At 39.1% G+C, this 24,462-nt stretch overlaps 1 protein-coding gene across 6 annotated transcripts in view; it reads right to left on the reverse strand.

Moving 5' to 3' along the window:
* csrnp3 (cysteine and serine rich nuclear protein 3) overlaps positions 1-24,462 on the reverse strand; it is a 155,266-nt gene that overhangs the window by 23,181 nt on the left and 107,623 nt on the right. For all 6 annotated transcript variants that reach the window (XM_062969213.1, XM_062969217.1, XM_062969214.1 and 3 more), the window contains one exon: positions 2,275-2,534. In XM_062969213.1, the coding sequence (XP_062825283.1) occupies positions 2,275-2,534 (260 nt within the window). The remainder of the gene's footprint in view (positions 1-2,274; positions 2,535-24,462) is intronic.

The following is a 24,462-nucleotide window of genomic DNA, read 5'->3' on the forward strand; positions in this document are numbered from 1 at the left end:
TCCATATTATGATGACTCAAATAGACAGAAAGTACTTCCTTAATAACAGGCCAAAATCTCTTGTGCAGAGCACTCCACGCCTAGCAGCTTGCTTAGCTGTCTTTAATCAAATTTTAAAATGGTGACTTCAATGGGCTGGAACAAATTGCCATCATTTCTGCATAGCAGGAAGTAAGCTGTTGTCTTAAAGAGCTCAGGTGGAATCCTGTTAAAAATCTGACGACTTAATGTGCGAAATAGGAAAAATGCCAGCTTGGTTGAGACAATTGAATTTCAGCCATTCGGGAAGTAGCAGTGCAACCTTGCCAAGGCCATGAAGCAGGGGTCCTCAAACTTTTTAAGTGGAGGGCCGAATCATGGTCCCTCAGATTGTTGGGGGGCCGAATTATCATTTGAAAAAAAAAAATTCCTATGCTCACTGCACATGTCTTATTTGTAGTGCAAAAAAACCAACAACCCAGCAACAATTACTTATTTATTTATGTACTACATGTATACCCCACCCTCTCTTATCCCGAAGGGGACTCGGAGCGTCTTACAAGTTGTATGTACATACAATATATTATATTATTAGCATAGCACAATACTGGCATTATATATTACTATATTGTACTATACCATTATACAGTAGAGTCTCACTTATCCAACATAAACGGGCCGGCAGAATGTTGGATAAGCGAATATGTTGGATAATAAGGAGGGATTAAGGAAAAGCCTATTAAACATCAAATTAGGTTATGATTTTACAAATTAAGCAGCAAAACATCATGTTATACAAGAAATTTGACAGAAAAAGTAGTTCATTACACATTAATGCTACCGTGTTTCCCCGAAAATATGACAGTGTCTTATATTAATTTTTGCTCCCAAAGATGTGCTCGGTCTTATTTTCAGGGGATGTCTTATTTTTCCATGAAGAAGAATTCACATTTATTATTGAACAAAAAAAATGAACATATATTATATACTATACAGTAGTTGTCATCACAAACTAACATAACCAGACAAACTGTGAATTTCCTGTTACTACCATTATTTCCATGTACAACTGGTATGTACATTTACCAATTCTGCATGCTCTGGTGTTCTGTTTGGCAGGCGCCAGGCATGCTTCTAAACAAAAACTTTGCTAGGTCTTACTTTTGGGGGAGGCCTTATATTTAGTAATTCAGCAAAACCTCTACTAGGTCTTATTTTCTGGGGATGTCTTATTTTCGGGGAAACAGGGTATGTAGTAATTACTGTATTTACGAATTTAGCACCAAAATATCACGATGTATTGAAAACATTGACTACAAAAATGCGTTGGATAATCCAGAACGTTGGATAAGCGAGTGTTGGATAAGTGAGACTCTACTGTACCATAATATTATTCGTAATACTGTATTACATCTAATATATAATATATAATTAATATTATTATATTATACAATATTATTATATTGTATTATTATTATTAGCCGCCTTTAGTCCCCTATTGGGTGAGAAGGGTGGGGTAGAAATACTGTAATAAATAAATAAATAAATATTATATTGTATTACATTATAATATTATTATTATCAATATTATATGTATACACAATATATTATATTACAGTAGAGTCTCACTTATCCAACACTCGCTTATCCAATGTTCTGGATTATCCAAAGCATTTTTGTAGTCAATATTTTCAATATATCGTGATAATTTGGTGTTAAATTTGTAAATACAGTAATTACTACATAGCATTACTGCATACTGAACTACCTTTTCTATCAAATTTGTTGTATAACATGATGTTTTGGTGCTTAATTTGTAAAATCATAAACTAATTTGATGTTTAATAGGCCTTTCCTTAATGCCTCCTTATTATCCAACATATTTGCTTATCCAACATTCTGCTGGCCCGTTTATGTTGGATAAGTGAGACTCTACTGTATTACCATATCATTCATTTACAATATTGGTAAATGAAAGAACAATAGAATATTTTAAAATAAAAATCATTTTAACCAACATACTATAAACTTATCAGGATTTCAGTGGGAAGTGTGGGCCTGCTTCTGGCCAATGAGATAATCAAGTAGGATTGTTGTTGTTGTGCCTTCAAGTCATTTCAGACTTTGGGTGAGCCTAAGTCTAAAACTGAGGGCGGGGGCCAGGTAAATGGCCTTGGAGAGCCGCATCCGGCCCCCGGGCCTTAGTTTGGGGACCCCTGCCATGAAGTGCCAAGTTGATTGTTAATGGTTCCCACTTCTGCCATCAAAAGAAGATATACCTTGCCCTGTTTTTACCTTAAGTTTTAAAGAGTTCAGTTTCTCCTCCCTGAGATGCTCTCGTAACATCTCCCGGTGAAGCCTTTCTTGCTCCATGGCAAACTCTCCCAGGCTGTATTGACGCACGCTGTTGTGCCGGGTGGACATGCCCAGGGTACTCCCTCCTTGACTGGGAACGCTCGTGAACCCTTGCCTTCTTGTAAAGTAGTAGACGGTAACGCAGTTGAAATGGACATTTTTGGTCCTCTTCCGTTTCTCCCTCTTCAGAATCGAGGAGGCTAAAAAGGAAGCAAATGACACGTTTAAATAAAGCCATTCCCAGCATTTCATAGATCTTTAAAAGGTAAAGGTTTCCCCTGACGTTAAGTCCAGTCATGTCTGACTCTGGGGTTGGTGCTCATCTCTATTTCTAAGCCGAAGAGCCGGCGTTGTCCGTAGACACCTCCAAGGTCATGTGGCCAGCATGACTGCATGGTGTGCTGTTACCTTCCCGCCTGAGCGGTACCTATTGATCTACTCACATTTGCATGTTTTCGAACTTCTAGGTTGGCAGGAACTGGAGCTAACAAAATTTAAATTTAACAGCAATAGTACAACATATTCTACAATGCAACCAGAACATAGACAGTCTCTCAAAGGTCAATATTAATGCTCAGTAGTTATTGCAAGTAACCTCAAATCCCTCATTCAAGGTGTAAGGTAAAGGTAAAGGTTTCCCCTGACATTAAGTCCAGTCATGACTGACTCTGGGGGTTGGTGCTCATCTCCATTTCTAAGCCGAAGAGACGGCGTTGTCTGTAGACACCTCTAAGGTCATGTGGCCAGCATGACTGCATGGGGCGCCATTACCTTCCTGCCGGAGCGGTACCTATTGATCTACTCACATTTGCATGTTTTTGAACTGCTAGGTTGGCAGGAGCTGGAGCTAACAGCGGGCGCTCAAGCTGCTCCCAGGATTTGAACCTGGGATCTTTCAGTCTGCAAGTTCAGCAGCTCAGCGCTTTAAAGCACTTCGCCAGAATTAATCTTCCAAGTTAGCAGCTGCAGACCATTTTCTGAGTGTCAAACCAGACATGTGGATGGTAGGGATACAAAGCATCATACATTCAGAGGAGGAAATAAATAATTTCAACACTTTTTCAGTCGCTCACCCCTTACATTGGTTGAAGGAGCTGGCACTAGGTCATTTTGTGCTTCCTACTACGTGTTATCATCAAGCACAATCTATTCATCATGATACATTTAGTCAATAAACTAGCTTAATTAATTATTTATGAGCATTCTTTTTTTTAAAAGAATTTTACTAAATTTTTTATATACCGAAAGAGTGAGAACAACCAAGGTATAGAAAAGTAGGAAGAAGAGAGAAAGATAAAAGTCTACAATCTATAAAAATATACCCATACCCCCCCCCCCCCCATAAAAGATGTGACTTCTATTTCATCTTCTTGGATAACATTTTATTATTATTCAATAATATTTTTTCTTACTAAAGAAAAAAATAGTAAAATTGTCTCTTGTAATCTTCATTTTCTCAAATTATCCAGATAGTCCTGAAGATCGTCCCAATTCGTTCTTTTCATTATCTTGCCTGTATTTTTCTTCAACAAAAAAGTCAGTTCGTCCATATGCTTTATTTCTCTTATCTTCTCCACCCACTCCTCAATTGGTGGGGCTGATTCCTGTTTCCATTCTCTAGCGAAAACAATTCTAGCAGTGGTCTTAATATGAGTGAAAAGTTTATCTTCTTGTTCAGTCTAAATCTGTAAATCCTAATAGATAGTACTCTGGTTTTCTTATAAAGTTTCTCTTTAAAACCTTTTGTGATTCTTCATGAATCTTCGTCCAAAACTTTGTTGCTTCTTTACAAGACCACCACATGTGATAGAAGGAGCCAACTTGTTCTTTACATTTCCAACACTTATCAGAAACTGTTTTGTACATTTTGGCTAATTGTTTCGGTGTAGTATACCATCTGTGGAACATTTTTATCCAGTTCTCTTTCAAATCCGTTGCATATGTATATTTTTATTTTTTGGTTCCACATTTGTTCCCATTCTTTCATTTGGACTGATCTTAAATTTTGAACCCATTTTATCATGCAATTTTTAACCTATTCCTTTTCAGTCAGCCAGGTAAGTAATATATTATAAATATTTGATATTACTTTCCTTTCTAATTTTAAAATCCTATCCCAGATCACTTCTTCCCAACTAAAACCTAGTTTTTTATCTTGTTTATTTGTGAGCATTCCAATAGGTTAAAGAAACTATTCTAAATGATAGCGTAGTACACTGCCTATCACGTTGTTGTTTTTTAAAAAAACGTTGTTTACAAGTATAGTATTTTCTAACAAACAGTGGTATCCAACACCATTTTAGAAAAGGCATTTTCTGCTGTCTTAGACAGAATTGAGAAGGCTTTGGAGATGATGCCTTATGCAATAGATTAGAGTGGGAAAGTGCAGCCCATGAGATACATGTAGAACCCCAATCACTTTTGTGGCCTCTGATCCTACAAGGCCCTCCAAGTTCCCACATGCAACTCTTTCAAGTTGTTTAAAATGATTTAAATTTCCCCATTAACTACCTCTAAGGACTACCTGCCACACTCTTATGCTTCAAAATAATTCCCCAACTCCCACAGCTTAGCTTCATTGCTCAAAATTGACTGGAATCCAACCTCCTGTCACACTCTCCCAACAAAAAATAGTAGTCATAGTAGTAGTAGTCATAGTCGTAGTCATAATAATAATAATAATAATAATAATAATAATAATAATAATAATAATAAGGACCTCAAGATTGAACTTCAAAGACTGGCAGAAACCAGTGCAGGTAGTCCCAGTGGTGATGGGCACACTTGGTGCCGTGCCAAAATATCTCAGCCGGCATTTGGAAACAACAGACATTGACAAAATTACGATCTGTCAACTGCAAAAGGCCACCCTACTGGGATCTGCACGCATCATCCGAAAATACATCACACAGTCCTAGACACTTGGGAAGTGTTCGACTTGTGATTTTGTGATATGAAATCCAGCATGTCTATCTTGTTTGCTGTGCCATAAAATAATAATAATAATAATAATAATAATAATAATAATTCAAGAGACTTTCAATAATTCCCAGATCTCTTTTTCAGTTCATTTTTGGATGATCCAGTGGCTACAAGAATACCAACAAGGAAGTTCTATGGTGGTTGGATCTGTCTCCCAAGTAAATCAATTCTTTGTTTTCATATACCCCACTTTCCGAGAGCCATTTTCAGAGGCACATGAACTGATGCTCTTCAGATGCTTTGGATTCCATATCCCACAAGCTCCAGCCAGGACCGCCAATGAACAAGAATTATGGGAATCATAGTCTAAAATGTTTGGAAAGTACCAATTAATGACATATATGAAAATTTCAACCAGAACAATAGTTTGCTTCCTGACTGAGTAGCTCAAAAATGCTCTTTCATTCCAAAACATAAGAAACTCAGAAGCATGTTTGACAGCTTACAGCCATAAAATTATACCAAGACAGGAAATATACTGTGCTAGACAAGAGCCACCTGTGATAGAAGTCAAAAACATAGCTGTATTAGCCTGGATCACTATACAAAGGGATATTGTACCACTTTTTATACTATCAGAGAGAAAGAGATTTGTAGCGTAAGTATTTGTAGAATAAGTCCACCAAGCAGCATGTTCATGTTCCTCAATTTGAAATGATGGGGTCTCAAAATGCCTAAATGTCAAATGTGATAAACAGGTTTATTACTCTAAACTAGGTTACTTACACTGCTGTTACACCTCTGAGATGAAAACCAAATACCCAAGATATTCTGATAACAACGATGTCACATTTAGGCCCATGATGTAAAGTGTCAGCCAAAGCTCACTCACACATCCATCAACATCACTTGACATTTCATCACCTGGCAACTCATCTGTGAATTGCCAGCATGGAATCCTGCACTTGCAGAAATGTGTGCTAATAGGAAAGTTCTTAATATGGTGTTTGACCTATTCTAGCTGTTTCGCTGAATGTTTGAAAGATCAACAGACAGGTTTCATGTTTAGGTTAAGCTCAATGATATATATTTTTGGCAAAAAGAATTGCGAACCTAACATTCAGTCCAATCTTTACATCCTAACATTACTGCTTACTAACTCATGATAGGAGAACTGAGCAATCAGGCTATATCATTATATGACATACCAACTAAATTCATAGTTTATGCTATTACTGTATATACTCGAATATAAGCCTAGTTATTCAGCCCTTTTTTAAAGACTGAAAAAGCCCCCCTCGGCTTATACTCGGGTGAGGGTCCTGGTTGGCTTATATTTGGGTCAGCTTATACTCGAGAATATATGGTACATTTATTATTTTTCTCTATTATTATTGGTATTATTACATTTATTATTTTTCCCGGGCTGTGGCGCAGGCGGGAGAGCAAGCCAGCTGCAATTAACTTCAATGAATCACTCTGACCAGGAGGTCATGAGTTCGAGGCCCGCTCGGAGCCTATGTTTGTCTTGTCTTTGTTCTATGTTAAAAGGCATTGAATGTCTGCCTATATGTGTAATGCATAATGTGATCCGCCCTGAGTCCCCTTCGGGGTGAGAAGGGCGGAATATAAATGCTGTAAATAAATAAATAAATAAATAAATAAATAAATAAATAAATACTATTACATTTATTTTACTCTATTTTTATTATTATTATTAATACATTTATTATTTTGCTCTGATATTATTATTATTATTATTATTATTTCATTTATTATTTTCCTGTATTTATTATTACATGTATTATTTTCCTTATTTATTATGATTATTACATGTATTATTTTACTCTATTATTATTAAAAGGATACATAAGCACATTTACATTGAAGAAGATGAGAATAATGATTTGATCAGAGTTGGACAGTCTTATCTTAAATTTGAGCTTTATGTAAATATTCAAAAACATTTAACCTACTGATGCCTCAATTAATGTAATTTTATTGGTAACTATTTTTATTTCTGAAATTTACCACTCTCGGCTTATACTTGAGTCAATGTTTTCCCAGTTTTTTTTTGTGGTAAAATTAGGTGCCTCGGCTTATATTCGGGTCGGCTTATACTTGAGTATATACGGTATATATGTGTTGATTCAGGAGCCAAATGATCCTAGGTAATCAGGCCTAGAGATTAAATTGAACCAACTAAATCCAACCCAAAATTCATGAGACATTGGACATCCTTTCCACTTGTTGTTTGTCTTCAAGTCATTTCTGACTTACGGAGACTCCATAATGAACTTTTGTTTGCAAGATACATTCGGAAAGGGTTTGCTATTGTCTTCCTCTGACTCTGACCTGCCCAAGGTCACTCAGTGTTTTGAATAAAGATACCAATGCTGGTATCCCAAAATCCTAGCCACAGTGTCATGGGGGTTATATCTGAACTGTAGTCAATCATTGTAAAGGGAAGTAGGGTCTTACACTACATGTATGAAACTTGGATGCAGGGCTTCAATTTCAGAGGTTTCAATTTTCAAACAGCTCAAGGGTCAACAGCATCCAATTGGGGAATGTAATTACAGATCAGATATCCACATCACAAGTTTACTTCAAGAAAAGTAAAATTAACAACCAACCTCTACCAGCCCTGTGCTATCCTTTCCCAGATTTTTCATGGCATTCTCAGATTGATCATTTTATATAAGCAGAACAGGAAAGGGCAGTTCATGAGAAATTAATTCTACTAATTTGTAAAGTTTCTTATTTTCTGTGTTAAAATGCAACACAGGGGAAAAAACACATCATAACTGACTTTTTAAACCTATAAGAAAGATTTTTTTCAGAGTTATTGTATCTGCATATTAAAACATCTGTATTACACAAATAGCATGATTGATTTCCTACCCTGAGATACCATATATTTAACGTTTATGAAATCAAAGTCTCAAAAATATTGTCTTTTTTGTTCATCACTTCTTCCTTCCATGTACTACCCTATCAGTGGACAAGCAGTGTATCGTCCACTGTTACATCAGAAATAAATCACCCAATCGGGGAATGTTTTTTACCTACTGCACTACAGGTATGTGTACACATACCTGTAGTGCAGTAGTACAGAGTGTACATATATTCACATATCTGTATAAGAATTTGTGAGAATCTCCATACTTGATTTCTACCCAGAGAACAACAATCCTTTTGAATCCAGAGTGCAGATCAAGTATACAGTAATGTGCTGGTATGGCTGTACTAGAAGCTCTAACTTTATTTTCTTTCTGCTAGTGTTTGCAGTCATAGGGCAGGCCGCCTGTCCATCATCATTAAGTTTGGTTCCGCCCCTTGTTCAGGGCTCTGGGAGGGAAGGAGCCATTTTTAAGTCAGTCTCACTTAAGGAAGCTAAGCTATAGGACGTAGACCAGCTCGTCTCGTAGAAAAGCTTCATATCTCAAGAACATCCGGGGATATAGAATATCCGAGGAATCAGAAACAGAAATTCCAGGGGAAAGGTCCCAAAGGTTCTGGCTAAGAGCTCACAGCATCTCAGCCTCACAGCTCCTGAGAGAAACAGCCCTGAAGTTTCCAAAGAAACCTCGGAGAGGGAACAGCACCACAGATCCACAGAACCCAAGCTGAAACATCTGCAAGCCTTGGTTGGTAGGTCCACTCGATACCCAGACGCATTTGGAGTCGGTAGTCGGTCCCACATCAGCTAGGCCCAGAAAAATAGACAGCCTGGGAGAGGTTATAAGGGGATTTTCTTATAGAGAAAGCACAGTTATCCAAAACCAATTGTCTGTCCCCTGGGGATAAGATTGAAAAGTCAACAGTTTATTAAGGAAACCTTGAAGTGTTATTTGACTCCTTGAAGATTTATTATTTGTTCAACAATAAAGACTTTGTTATCTCATTAAAGACTCAAAGGACTATCTTTTTCAGGAAAATCCTCAAGTACCTCTCTTTTGAGGTGCCCTGGCTTCCCGCTGGGCATAAAGTATACGTCCTATACAGACAATAGTTAAAGGCCCAGCGCGTGACAGAACAAGTAATATTTGGTTATGTTTGTGTGAACTGATGGACTCATGTTTGCCTAGACATGTAAAGTTTAGCTGCCTATAGCTTTTATGGAACAGAACACATTTTATCTCCAAGGAGCTGCCAAAGGAAATACTGGAAAGGTAATTTTGAGAGAGAGTGGAAGATCTTCCTCATTAATAACTTTTGTCCTTTTGTTGTCTGGCCAGATAGATGACACTTTCAAACCGAGGAATGTCCTCCTGCAAACCATAAAACAAAGGGCTGTGCATTACAAAGTGGGTCATATGCCCAACCCTATGATAACTGAAGGAGCACCACATATTTGAGTGCTCTTTCAACATGGAGTTATTATTTCCCAGCAAGCACGAGATGCTCCGTAATGGAACTTGCAGGTGCATTTCTTTTGTTTCTTATAGAAGCAAGTTGTATTAGACTCTATCGGGCAAAATATGAGCCACATATATAGCAGCAGCTTGAAGCCTGAAGATATGACAGCAGCCCTTCTGATTTACTGGTACATGGCAGTAAAAGACTGAGAAAACTAGATGATGAGTTATAGCTGCACAATTTAGGTGTGACAGCTGCACAGGTAGGATGGGAAAAATGTAACAGGCAGAAAGGGAGAGTGAAGCCATTGTAAAAGACGCTGACAAGTCTTTGTAAAATGAAGCCATATATTTTAACAGCAGTGGCACAATAGGAGGCATACACTTGGTTAAAAACAGTTTCAGGCAATTAGTCCCTTGGCCTTCAGCCTCTTATTCCTGCCACACATCCATACCAGAGTTTGTCATCATAGGCTACAAAGATCTTTTTGTTACGAAGTGAAGATTTTGTTATTAGAAGTGAAACAGAGCAAGTCAGTGAAAAGATTCACGAAGATCAATATACAATATGACCCCCATATCTGTGGAGGATATTCTCCCAGACGTTGCATGGATATGAGAAACTGTGGATAATAGGTAAAAGGTAAAGGTTTCCCCTGACGTTAAGTCCAGTCGTTTCCGACTCTGGGGGTTGGTGCTCATCTCCATTTCTAAGCTGAAGAGCCAGTGTTGTCTGTAGACACCTCCAAGGTCATGTGGCCGGCATGACTGCATGGAGTGCCATTACCTTCCTACCGGAGCAGTACCTATTGATCTACTCACATTTGCATGTTTTCGAACTGCTAGGTTGGCAGAAGCTGGGGCTAACAGCGGGAGCTCATTCCGCTCCCCGGATTCGAACCTGTGACGTTTTCATCCGCAAGTTCAGCAGCTCAGCGCTTTAACACACTTTGCCACCGGATAGTGAATCCTATTTTTTTCAATGGGAGGAATTATAGACGTACCGAGAAGAGGGTGTAACTCGAATAGGAGGCCTGAAGTGAAAAAGTGAAGCTACATTTTCAGTCTTTGTCCTGGAGAACTTTGTAGTTCATTTGCATGGATATATGAAACTGTGGATAATAGTAAATCCTATTATTTACAATGGGATGAATTATAGAGGTACTGAGAAGAGGGTGTAACTTGGATAGGAGGCCCAAAGTGAAAAAATGAAGCTGCATATTCAGACATTGTCCTGGAGAACTTTATAGTTCCTCAGGGGCTCCAAAGTTTTCCAGGACATAATCTGAAAATATTATGAAAAAAATTAATGGTAGTTAGGGCCGCTTATCCACCATTACAAATCTTTACCTATATCTACAGGTCTGCTGCAGGGAAATGATGTGTGCATTTCAGAAGAACTTGAGAGGGGCACATCATTTGGACTAAAACTCTCAGAATCCCACAACCATCATGGCTAGTATCATTTTGTCATCCAAAATCCCAAGATACACTCTCAAGAGAGGAAACAGGAGTGAAGACTAACAGGCCTAGCCAGTTACCTGTGTAATAATAATAATAACAACAACAACAACAACAACAACAACAACAACAACAACTTTATTTTTATACCCCGCCTCCATGTCCCCGAGGGAACTCGGGGCGGCTTACAAGGGTCGAGCCCAGATAAAAACAGTAACAATGTAAAACACATCAGATAAACAAAAACATGTACAAATTATAAAACCTAACATTAACATATACAGGTAAAATGGCAAACTTAATAAACATAATTAAAACATAGAAAAGTTATAAAAAATGGACTGGATAAAGTGCACCGTATGAATTTCCAAACATGAGGTAGCTGATAAAGTGTTGTATACAATCCACAATATGCCCCAGAATTTTCGGCAAGCATAATGGTATTCAAAGTGTGTGTGTGTTTGGGGAGCAGTTTTTTGTGGTAAAATTGGGTGCCTTGGCTTATATTCGGGTCGGCTTATACTCGAATGTATACGGTAATTTTACCACAAAAATTTGGGAAAACCTTGACTCCAGTATAAGCTGAGGGTGATAAATTTCAGAAATAAAAACAGATACCAATAAAATTACATTAATTGAGGCATCGGTAAGTTAAATGTTTTTGAATATTTACATAAAGCTCAAATTTAAGATAAGACTGTCCAACTCTGATCAAATCATTACTCCCATCTTCTTCAATGTAAATGTGCTAATGTAGCCTTTTAATAATAATAGAGTAAAATAATACATGCAATAATAAAAATAAAAATAATAATAAATACAGGAAAATAATACACCTACCCTGTTTCCCCAAAAATAAGACATCCCCGAAAAATAAGACCTAGTAGAAGTTTTGCTGAATTGCTAAATATAAGGCCTCCCCCGAAAGTAAGACCTAGCAAAGTTTTTGTTTGGAAGCATGCCCAACGCCTGCCAAACAGAAGACCAGAGCATGCAGGATTGGTAAATGTACATACCAGTTGTACATGGAAATAATGGCAGTAACAAGAAATTCTTGATAGGATTCACAGTTTGTCTGGTTATGCTGGTTTGTGATGACAACCACTGTACAGTATATAATAAATGTTCATTTTTTGTTCAACAATACATATGAATTCTTCTTCATGGAAAAATAAGACATCCCCTGAAAATAAGACCTAGCACATCTTTGGGAGCAAAAATTAATATAAGACACTGTCTTATTTTCGGGGAAACACGGTAGTAATAGAGTAAAATAATAAATGTAATAATAATAAGATCAGAGTGAAATAATAAATGTATTAATAATAAAAATAAAAATAGAGTAAAATAAATGGGGCCCCTGGTGGCACAGTGTGTTAAAGTGCTGAGCTGCTGAACTTGTGGATTAAAAGGTTCCAGGTTTGAATCCCGGGAGCAGAATGAGCGCCCGCTGTTAGCCCCAGTTCCTGCCAACCTAGCAGTTCGAAAACATGCCAATGTGAGTAGATCAATAGGTACCGCTCTGGTGGGAAGGTAACGGCGCTCCATGCAGTCATGCCGGCCACATGACCTTGGAGATGTCTATGGACAACGCCAGCTCTTTAGCTTAGAAATGGAGATGAGCACCAACCCCCAGAGTCAGACATGACTGGACTCAACGTCAGGGGAAACCTTTACCTTTACCTATCCTTTTAATAATAATAGAGTAAAATAATACATGCAATAATAATAATAATAATAAATACAGGAAAATAATACATGTAGTAATAGAGTAAAATAATAAATGTAATAGTAATAATAAGTTCAGAGTGAAATAATAAATGTATTAATAATAAAAAATAAAAATAGAGTAAAATAAATGTAATAGTAGCAACAATAATAGAGAAAAATAATAAATGTAATAATACCAGTAATAATAGAGAAAAATAATAAATGTAATAATACCAATAATAATAGAGAAAAATAAAAATGTACCATATATTCTCGAGTATAAGCTGACCAGGACCCTCACCCGAGTATAAGCCGAGGGGGGCTTTTTCAGTCGTAAAAAAAGGGCTGAAAAACTAGGCTTATACTCGAGTATATACAGTAACTCTTCCAAGCCGTTAAGCCTTCAAACTCTCAGCATTGTCATAGCATCTGGAATTTCTAAACTATTTCCTGGTTCCCACCTTATTCATTTCTGCTAATGCAAGAACCAGTGAGACCTTTAGCTAGTCTGCCTATAAGGAAGTGCTTTATAGATAATCTTGCTAAGGTAAATTCTATCAAGCTTTCCAAAAATAGATCAGGGAATTCCACAGTCACAGGGGTGGGGGGAGTCTCATCTTGGTTAAAAATAAACCTATGCAGGAATGGAAGGCATTTCTTTGCCGCATTTCCACAAATCTTAGCAGGAATGATGTGCCAAGCCTTTTAATCATTTTCAAGCACCATTTTAACTGTAAAAAAATAAGTTACTCAGTTACTAAACATAAACGAATCGAGTTTTGGCTGGCTGAGATCCTAGCGTAAGCACTTTCCTAAGCAACCTCAGCTATTCTCCTCATGTCAGAGGCACATTAAAATAAATGTGAGCCATATGGCTTCGCAGCGGACTACCCACAGGTTTACAACCAAGAGGGCAATGCAATTCATTTGCCACCAACACCGAAATATTTTAGAGGGAGGTAAATTCTCAAGCAGAAAAAAACAGAGAGATTGAGAACACTCAGAGCAGACCATTTGTTTAGAATATTAGCCTCACGGCAGACAAAACAGTGCTATTCCGAAAATCACTAACCTATTCCCCTGTTTTTAATGTATGCACAAAAACACACTGAAACATTATAGTAAAAAAGGATTAACACCATTCTCCATGCACTCTGGATTTTCCACAAAGTGTTCATCAAGTATAATGAGCTAGAACTGTCAAGTGTAATAAATCATTGTAATCCAGGTCAAGGCATCATTTTAAAAAGTGGTGGGGTGAATAACAACTATCCTGGAAAGCAAAACCAGGTTAAAGAGGGTCACATTAATTCACTTCTAACATTACGACTAAATAAAAGCAATTCTAAGCAACAAAACACATGACACCTTAATACTTAGATTAAAAATAGAGCTGTTCTTTCTTGCATTTGGGCACATGACTTATACCAGCATACTCTACCAGGAGCCTGTTCACACTATACAACCAGAGTACTATGATTTCATTTTTAATTGCTATAATTCCATTCTATGGGATCCTGGGATTGGTAGTGAAGGGAGGGATCTTTAAAGCCCGCATAGCTGTCTTTAGGATTAAATCATGGTAGTTAAAATGAAATAATCTATATATATAAAAGGGTAATGAAATTTCTGCCTAGGACAAAACAACAAAACTACACATCCCAGAAACACTAAACTTGGCAGCACAACCCCTCATCCATGCCTCTACGTTCATACAACAAAAAGAAAAGAAAAAATAAAGTCCTAATTAGAGGGAGAGGAATTTTTGTTTTTATTCAATTGCTGCCAGTTAGAAGGCTAAGCTCTGTCCACTTGGTCTCCTAGCAACCCACTCAGCCCAGGGGACAGGCAGAGTTAGGCCTCACTTAGGCCTCTTCCCCACTGCCTATAAAATACAGATTATCAGATTTGAACTGGATTATATGGCAGTTTAGACTCAAGGCCCTTCCACACAGCTATATAACCCATTTATAATCTTATATTATCTGCTTTGAACTGAATTATCTTGACTCCACACTGCCATATAATCCATTTCAGTGTGCAGTCGGACACAACTGGACTTAATGTCAGGAGAAAACCTTTACCCTTTACCTTAACTACCACCAATTCCTCAATACTTTATTTCCCATACCACCATACTTCGCCACAGCAACGCGTGGCTGGGCACAGCTAGTCTCTCTGTATAAAAATGTAATGTGCCGTTTTACTATGGAGTAAACAACAAAACCACTGAACTAAATCACACCCAATTTGGCCACAAAAGACATAGTCATCCAATCTATGTCTTTCAAACAAAAAAACCTAGAAAAATAAATCCCAAATTAGTGGCCAAGAAAGCGCTGTTTCCCCCTTTGGAAAGGGCTCAGAACGGTAGGCCCCGCCCCCTTTAGGCCCCACCCACTTCATATCCTAGCAATTCTCTCAGCCAAAACATCCACACTGCCTATAAAATACAGATTATCTGATTTGAGCTGGATTATATGGCAGTGTAGACTCAAGTCCCTCCCACACAGCTATATAACCCAGAATGCCAAGGCACATAATCCACAGTATCTGCTTTGAACTGGATGATCTTAAATCCACACCGCCATATAACCCAGTTCAGTTTGGATTTTATACAGCTGTGTAGAAGGGACCTCATATAATCCAGTTCTAAGCAGATAATAGAAGATTATAAATATAATATATAATAATTACTGTGGTATAATAATACAGAACAATATAATCTCTAAAATCAGGACAGTAAATAAAGAATGACACTCTGAAAACAGGGAAATTCCAGACAGGAAAAAACCAGGGCCAGCTAACACCTCCCAACAAAGGATTCCCCCAGGCAGGAAGTATCCAGGCTTTGAAGCTGCAAGGCCATTAAATGCTAATCAAGGTGACTAATTGCAGCATTCATACTTGCCACACTGAGACTATTAATTGCCATTCAACCTGGGCAACCAAGGATTCCACAAGGTAGAAAGCAGCCAGGCTTGCAAGCAGCAAGACTATTCAGTGCAATTCAAGCTGGCCAAAAAATGATTCCCTCACAAAGCAAGTAACCAGGCTTCAAAACGGCTCTTTGATTGAGGGTGCTACTCCAGCTTGCCAAACAAGAATCCCCCCTAGCTATAGCATAGCCATGCATTGAAGCTGCAAGGCTATTCAGTGCAATTCAACTAGACCAACAAAGGATTAACCTTGGCTTTGAAGCAGCGATACTACTCTGTACTATTGAAGCTGACCAACCAAAGATTCCCCTAGGTAGCAAGCAGCCAGGCTTTGAAGTAGTGAGGCTATTCATTGTAATTCTAGCAGCCCAAAAAACCATTCCTCTAGAATGCAAGTACCCAGCCTCCCAAGCAGCAAGCCTATTGTGTTGCATTCCAGCTCACCAAACAAGGATTCTCAAAAGAAGAAAACAGCCAGGCTTTGAGGCTGCAAGGCTATTCATTGCTATTCCACCTGGCCAGCAAATGATTCCCATAAGCCACAGCAACTCGTGGCCAGGCACAGCTAGTAGTGCTATAATTCTGGAATATGAAAAGGTTATTGGTGTCCTGCAGACATCCTGGACTTCAGGTGGCCACATGAGTGATGAACTGATAGGAATTAAAGTACAATGCATCTGGAGGGCGCCGGGATGGCGAATGATAGCTTCCTGCTGAATCTTCATCTTATCGTTCTGGACCTTCAAGTCAATTCCAATTTACAGTGATCCTATCATGGCGTCTAGTCCAGCTCTATTAACTCTAATCTCAAACAAAGTCCTCTCCTATCCAAGATCTATTAACTCAAGACTGGAAGGAACTATATTCAAGATTTTATAAGGGCACTATGATTATTATTTATTATTTAAAACATTTATTTTCCGCCCTTCTTTTTGCGGAGGACCCTTGGTTATTCTGCTGCCACTACCACCAAAACTATAGTGCACTCTAATTCTGTTGTAACACAAATGGCTTGATTTATTGAACTTTGGAAGAATTCTTCTGTATGGTTAAGTTTTGACAATGTAATGTGTATTGGTGGTAGTAAAGGTTTCCCCTGACGTTAAGTCTAGTCGTGTCCGACTCTGGAGGTTGGTGCTCATCTCCATTTCTAAGCTGAAGAGCCGGCGTTGTCTGTAGACACCTCCAAGGTCATGTGGCTGGCATGACTGCATGGAACGCCGTTACCTTCCTGCTGGAGCGGTACCTATTGATCTACTCGCATTTGCATGTTTTCGAACTGCTAGGTTGGCAGAAGCTGGAGCTAACAGTGGGCGCTCACTCTGCTCCCGAGATTTGAACCTGGGACCTTTCGGTCTGCAAGTTCAGCAGCTCAGTGCTTTAACACACTGAGCCATCGGAGGCTCCATTGATGGTAGCTGAGAATAAATTGAGATATTATGGTAAATTTCAAAGTTTTTAAAACACAGTTTCATTGCATGGGCATTGCACAATTGTTTGGATATCTCTTCCTTTAATATCTATCACCTTTTCCTTCCCTCATAACATTACTCCTAAACACCATTAACTTATATGACACAGGGTATGTCCTTGAAGGAGTTGGGGGTGGCGACAGCCGACAGGGAGCTCTGGCATGGGCTGGTCCATCAGGTCACGAAGAATCGGAAGCAACTGAATGAATAAACAACAAAAGTCCTATGGAATATTTATTCACTTTTGCAAGTCAAGTCTTGCTGGTGCAGCCTCAAATGATGAACACGATGCATGAGTCAGATTTTATCATAGGGAATATATACAGTAGAGTCTCGCTTATCCAACGTAAACGGGCCGGCAGAATGTTGGATAAGCGAATATGTTGGATAATAAGGAGAGATTAAGGAAAAGCCTATTAAACATCAAATTAGGTTATGATTTTACAAATAAAGCATCACAACATCATGTTATACAACAAATTTGACAGAAAAAGTAGTTCAGTACGCAGTAATGCTATGTAGTAATTACTGTATTTACGAATTTAGCACCAAAATATCACGATGCATTGAAAACATTGACTACAAAAATGCATTGGATAATCCAGAACGTTGGATAAGCGAGTGTTGGATAAGTGAGACTCTACTGTATATATGTGTGTGTGCATGTGTGTGAGATGCTCACTAGCGTATTCCCTACTTTAGTAATACCTTTGTTTTCCACAAAGCTAATTGAATTATTCCCTCTGACATTTTTCACAAGCTCTCTAAGGAGCAGCGATAGCTAGCTAAGGGTAATAGCACGGGTGTCCTCACTTCATTATTGTTTTTATCTTGTATAGCATTTTAAAGATTTCTGATGCCCAATCCAATCATCATTCCTACTGTTAAATTTTAATCAGTTCAGAAATATTCCATGAAATGACTAATAAATCGAACAATGACTCAATTGACTGACCAGCTGGCTGAAGTGTGCCATTGTCATACACACATGTCCCCACTTCACCTTCTGTGAATGAAAAAGATATTTGGCAGGGAGAAGAGCTCAGAAGTCAAGAAAATCCTTTTCAGTGGACTTTATTATAGAAAGATTTAGTCTGACACTTGCATATGCCAGGCTTTCTTCCTGTCTTAGCGCACAAGCCTCCTCTCTCACTGCAATTGCATTGTCTGTAAAAATGCTATGCCATTGAAATTGCTGTCTTTTCTTGCACACCTTTGGAATAATTCCAAGATCACAGTATCAAATCCTTATCGCATACAGACTGCCTTCCCACTACCACCTCCAACATTTTCTGAGAAGTCTCAGAGAGAGAGGGAGCGAGAGAAGGAGGGAAGGATGGAAGAGCAAAAGCAGCCCCAATGCAGCGCCAGTCAAAAGCCAGTTGGGGACCCTCAGACCAGGAGTTTCTTCCTTCTTCCCCACATTTTGCAGTCATGGCATTGTGGAAGAAAGCTTAGGCATTATTCTTTCATAGAAGGGAACAAGCAAAAAGTAACATAGATCTCCAACATATATTTTTTCCATTCCAGTCCTAAGCACTCTGATCCTACACTACAGCATCGACCATTCTTAGGGTGGCTGGCTATGTTTTGTGCTGCTATAAAAATAAGGAGGCAGGTTGTGGATGATGGCGGATGATTTAAAATAACAATTATTTATTTACAGTATTTATATTCCGCCCTTCTCACCCCGAAGGGGACTCAGGGCAGATTACAATGAACACATATATGGCAAACATTCAGTGCCAACAGACAAACAACATACAATATATACAGACACAGAGGCATTTAACATTTTTCCAGCTTCACGATTCCGGTCACAGGGGGAGCTGTTGCTTCACCGTCCACTAGTGGCTGTACTTCCTCATTCCTTTCCTCGTGTTTTGCTGGCAGTTTTATGATGTTGTAAATTAGTCAAATTAGCCTCCCGCATAAAGCGTACCTAAATTTCCCTACTTGACAGATGCAACTGTCTTTCAGGGCTGCATAGGTCAACAGCAAGCCGGGCTATTTAATGGTCGGGGGCTTAATCCGACCCGGGCTTTGAACTCATGACCTCTCAGTCAGTAGTGATTTATTGCAGCTGGTTACTAGCCAGCTGCACCACAGCCCGGCCCAATGTTTTGCTGCTGCTCAGTCGTTTAGTCGTCTCCGACTCTTCGTGACCTCATGGACCAGTCCACGCCAGAGCTCCCTGTCGGCCATCACCGCCCCCAGTTCCTTCAAGGTCAAGCCAGTCACTTCAAGGATACCATCCATCCATCTTGCCCTTGGTCGGCCTCTCTTCCTTTTTCCTTCCATTTTCCCCAGCATCGTGATCTTTTCCAGGCTTTCCTGCCTTCTCATGATGTGGCCAAAATACTTCAACTTTGCCTCTAGTATCCTTCCCTCCAGTGAGCAGCCGGGCATTATTTCCTGGAGGATGGACTGGTTGGATCTTCTTGCAGTCCAAGGCACTCTCAGGATTTTCCTCCAGCACCAGAGTTCAAAAGTGTCTATCTTCCTTCGCTCAGCCTTCCTTATGGACCAGCTCTCACATCCATAGGTTACTATGGGGAATACCATTGCTTTCACTATGCGGACCTTCGTTGCCAGTGTGATGTCTCTGCTCTTCACTATTTTGTCAAGGTTGGCCATTGCTCTCCTCCCAAGAAGGAAACGTCTTCTGATTTCCTGTCTGCAGTCTGCATCTGCAGTGATCTTCGCACCTAGAAATATAAAGTCTGTCACTGCCTCCACGTTTTCTCACTCTATTTGCCAGTTATCAATAGGTGTAGTTGCCATGATCTTGGTTTTCTTGACGTTTAACTGCAACCCGGCTTTTGCACTTTCTTCTTTCACCTTGATGATAAGGCTCCTCAGCTCTTCCTCACTTTCGGCCATCAGAGTGGTATCATCTGCATACCTAAGGTTGTTAATGTTTCTTCCAGCAATTTTAACTCCAGCCTTGGATTCCTCAAGCCCCGCACGTCGCATGATGTGTTCTGCGTACAAGTTGAATAGGGAGGGTGAAAGTGTGCAGCCCTGCCGCACTCCTTTCCCAGTCTGTTGTTCCGTGATCTGTTCTTACTGTGGCTACTTGGTCTTTATACAGATTTCTCAGGAGACAGACAAGGTGAACAATGTTTTAACCTACCCATTTTAGTATCTATGTCTACAGATTATATAAGAGCTGGTCCAGACAACTTCGTGTTGGGGACTTTCTGCTTTTAATGCTTTGAATCATTGCTCTTAATGATAATGTATTTATTTTTTTCAAAAACCCTTTAATTTTAAAGTTTTAATCCTTTGGACTCCTGGTCCATGACTGTCACAATAGGAGCCCCTGGTGGCGCAGTGGGTTAAACCCTTGTGCCGGCAGGAGTGCTGACCAAAAGGTCGGCAGTTCGAATCCGGGGAGCGGGATGAGCTCCTGTCTGTCAGCTCCAGCTTCCCATGCAGTGGACATGAAAGAAGCCTCCAACATGATAGTTAATAATCTGGGCATCCCCTGGGCAACGACCTTGCAGATGGCAAATTCTCTCACACCAGAAGTGACAGTTTCTCAAGTCGCTCCTAACATGAAAAAAACCATGTCACAATAAAATTGATTTATACACTGCAGCATGGGTATGTGTATGTGTGTGTGTGTGTGAGAGAGAGAGAGAGAGAATGAGGTGTTAACATGCCATGGCATCATACCCTTGTAGCAACAGAGGCTTCAGGAAAGGACATGCTCTTAAGAGGAGAACCTTTAGAGTCCAAAGCATTAAAACATTAAAATTAAAGGTTTTTTTTTTTTTAAAAAAAAATACATTATCATTAAGAGCAATGATTCAAAGCATTAAAGCAGAAAGTCCCCAGGACGAAGTCGTCTGGATCAGCTCTTATATAATCTGTAGATATAGACACTAAAATGGGTAGGTTAAAACATTATTCTTTTAAATCATCCACCATCATCCACAACCTGCCTTCTTAATAAAACCACCATCATCCACAACCTCCCTCCTTAATGAATGGTAAACAATGATCCACTATCTCAATATAAAATTAATCTAAAAATGTACGTTGGATAAGTGAGACTCTACTGTATATTTGAATGAATCAAAAAATAAATATTAAAAAATAAAAAGGAAAGGACTGGCTCTCCCACCCAAAGCACACATTCACTGACTACAGTAGAGTCTCACTTATCCAAGCCTCACTTATCCAAGCTTCTAGATTATCCAAGGCATTTTTGTAGTCAATATTTTCAATATATCGTGATATTTTGGTGCTAAATTCGTAAATACAGTAATTACAACATAACATTACTGCATATTGAACTACTTTTTCTGTCAAATTTGTTGTCTAACATGATGTTTTGGTGCTTAATTTGTAAAATCATAACCTAATTTGATGTGTAATAGGCTTTTCCTTAATCCCTCCTTATTATCCAACATATTTGCTTATCCAAGCTTCTGCCGGCCCGTTTATGTTGGATAAGTGAGACTCTGTTGTATATTTGAATGAATCAAAAATAAATATTTAAAAATAAAAAGGAAAAGACTGGCTGTCCCACCCAAAGCACACATCCACTGACTACCTAAAATTGGTAAAGCAGTGTCATTGGGGTTTCACATAGGAAATCTCAGGTAGATAGAATTGGGAATTGAAGTCAATAATCAATTCTTTGTACAGTAGAGTCTCACTTATCCATGCCTCGCTTATCCAAGCTTCTAGATTATCCAAACCATTTTTGTAGTCAATATTTTCAATATATCGTGATATTTTGGTGCTAAATTCGTAAATACAGTAGAGTCTCACTTATCCAAGCCTCGCTTATCCAAGCTTCTAGATTATCAAACCATTTCTGTAGTCAATATTTTCAATATATCGTGATATTTTGGTGCTAAATTCGTAAATACAGTAGAGTCTCACTTATCCAAGCCTCGCTTATCCAAGCTTCTAGATTATCCAAACCATTTTTGTAGTCAATATTTTCAATATATCGTGATATTTTGGTGCTAAATTCGTAAATACAGTAATTACAACATAACATTACTGCGTATTGAACTACTTTTTCTGTCAAATTTGTTGTATAACATGATGTTTTGGTGATTAATTTGTAAAATCATAACCTAATTTGATGTGTAATAGGCTTTTCCTCCTTATTATCCTTATTATCTGCCGGCCCGTTTAGCTTGGATAAGTGAGACTCTACTATACCTAAAATTGGCAAAGCAGTGTCATTGAGGTTTCACATAGGCAATCACAGGTAGATAGAATTGGGAATTGAAGTCAATAATCAATTCTTTGTATCAGTAAAAAGAAGTGTGGTAATCCCAAACAGAAGGTGCTTTTGTCCATATGCAATTGCGGTTCACCTGCCTTGTGTGATAAGGCTCTTAGTATACGAGGCATGAATACAAGAACTCGTAAAATATCTGGCATTGCCTGGGAGTCTTATTAAATAGAAGGGACTAGGTCAAGGAGTCCAGGAGCTCCAGTCCACTTATGCAGGGCACGTTGTTCCCCCCTCCTCCTCGAGTTCAAGACACAGACTGCTTTGAAATGCAATCGCCACATGCGCTCACATCGCTTCAGTGCCTGAGGTTTGTAACTACCTCCCGGGGGGGGAAATATCTCTCCACTGTCTGGTTTAATAACCAGATGAGGCTCCCATTCAAGTCCCTCTTCTGAAGCAGTAACAGCTTTGCCGTAGCGGCAGGCAGGGCTTGTGGCTGGGCGCCAATTCCTCCCCGCCTCTTCTTCCCTCGTCTCATCACCAAGGTTATTTCCTGACACACTCAGAGTACAGGGAACGAAGAGAGATTATTTATTTATTTGCGCGTGCAGCAAATTGGACGCCTGGAACATGTTGCCTTATGCAAATCCCCTAACGCAAAGACTTTTAAGGTTAGAAAACCTGGCCACGCTGTTTTATTTTCATTTGATTTTTGCCTTGAGTTGATAAGCAAGGCTAAGAGATGCGGCCTTTTAATAAATTCAGGCGACAGTGCCTATTTGCATATTAACTGAAATTCAATTTCATTTTGTTTCCTTGTTTATGGAAGATTCTAATATATTCAGGATAAAACATAAGATGAAACCCTACTTTCAAATCTCTGATGTCTGCTGTGTTCTAATATAGTGAATGATATATACCAGGGGTCTCCAAACTAAGGCCCATGGGCTGGATGCGGCCCTCCAAGGTCATTTATCTGGCCCCCGCCCTCAGTTTTAGATTTAGGCTCTAAGTCTGAGCCCCGGAGACGAAGTGTGTTAAAGCACTGAGCTGCTGAATTTGCAGACCGAAAGGTCCCAGGTTCAAACCCTGGGAGCGACGGGAGCGGCCGCTATTAGCTCCAGCTCCTGCCAACCTAGCAGTTCGAAAACATGCCAATGTGAGTAGATCAATAGGTACCGCTCCGGCAGGAAGGTAATGGTGCTCCATGCAGTCATGCCAGCCACATGACCTTGGAGGTGTCTATGGACAATGCCGGCTTTTCGGCTTAGAGATGGAGATGAGCACCAACCCCCAGAGTCAGACATGACTGGACTTAACGTCAGGGGAAACCTTTACCTTTACCTTTTAGGGGTTGGTAGATTCTGGAGTGCGGGCGCTTGCCATGCTCCCCACAGCCACACATTACAAAAGAGCCCCTAAACACAAATAGTTGTATTGATCAATATTAAGGAAAACTTCCTAGCATCTTCCATCTTCACTTGAAATGGGTTTAAACAAAACGAATTGGTCTCATTGTCCCTGCTAAGTCTGAAATGACTTGAAGGCACACAACAGCAACAACAATCCTAATTAACTTGACTACAGTAGAGTCTCAGTTATCCAACATAAACGGGCCAGCAGAACGTTGGATAAGCGAATATGTTGAATAACAAGGAGAAATTAAGGAAAAGCCTATTAAACATCAAATCAGGTTATGATTTTACAAATTAAGCACCAAAACATCATGTTTTTCAACAAATTTGACAGAAAAATTAGTTCAATACCTAATAATGCTTTGTAGTAATTACTTTATTTATGAATTTAGCACCAAAATATCATGATGTATTGAAAACATTGACTACAAAAATACGTTGGATAATCCAGAACGTTGGATAAGTGAGACTCTACTCCACAATAATGATAGTAAGACAAAGACAAAGAGTAGAAGGAGAAGGGGCGTGAAACTGAGTCATTGTGCTATTACTGAGACAAATGCTAATCTCTACAAAATATCGACAACACAATAAGCAAATTCTTGTCTAGGCAGGCAGTCTGGGAAGCTATTCCTGCGTCCT

This window comes from Anolis carolinensis, chromosome 1 (assembly GCF_035594765.1).
Source record: "Anolis carolinensis isolate JA03-04 chromosome 1, rAnoCar3.1.pri, whole genome shotgun sequence".
Taxonomy (NCBI): Eukaryota; Metazoa; Chordata; class Lepidosauria; order Squamata; family Dactyloidae; genus Anolis; species Anolis carolinensis.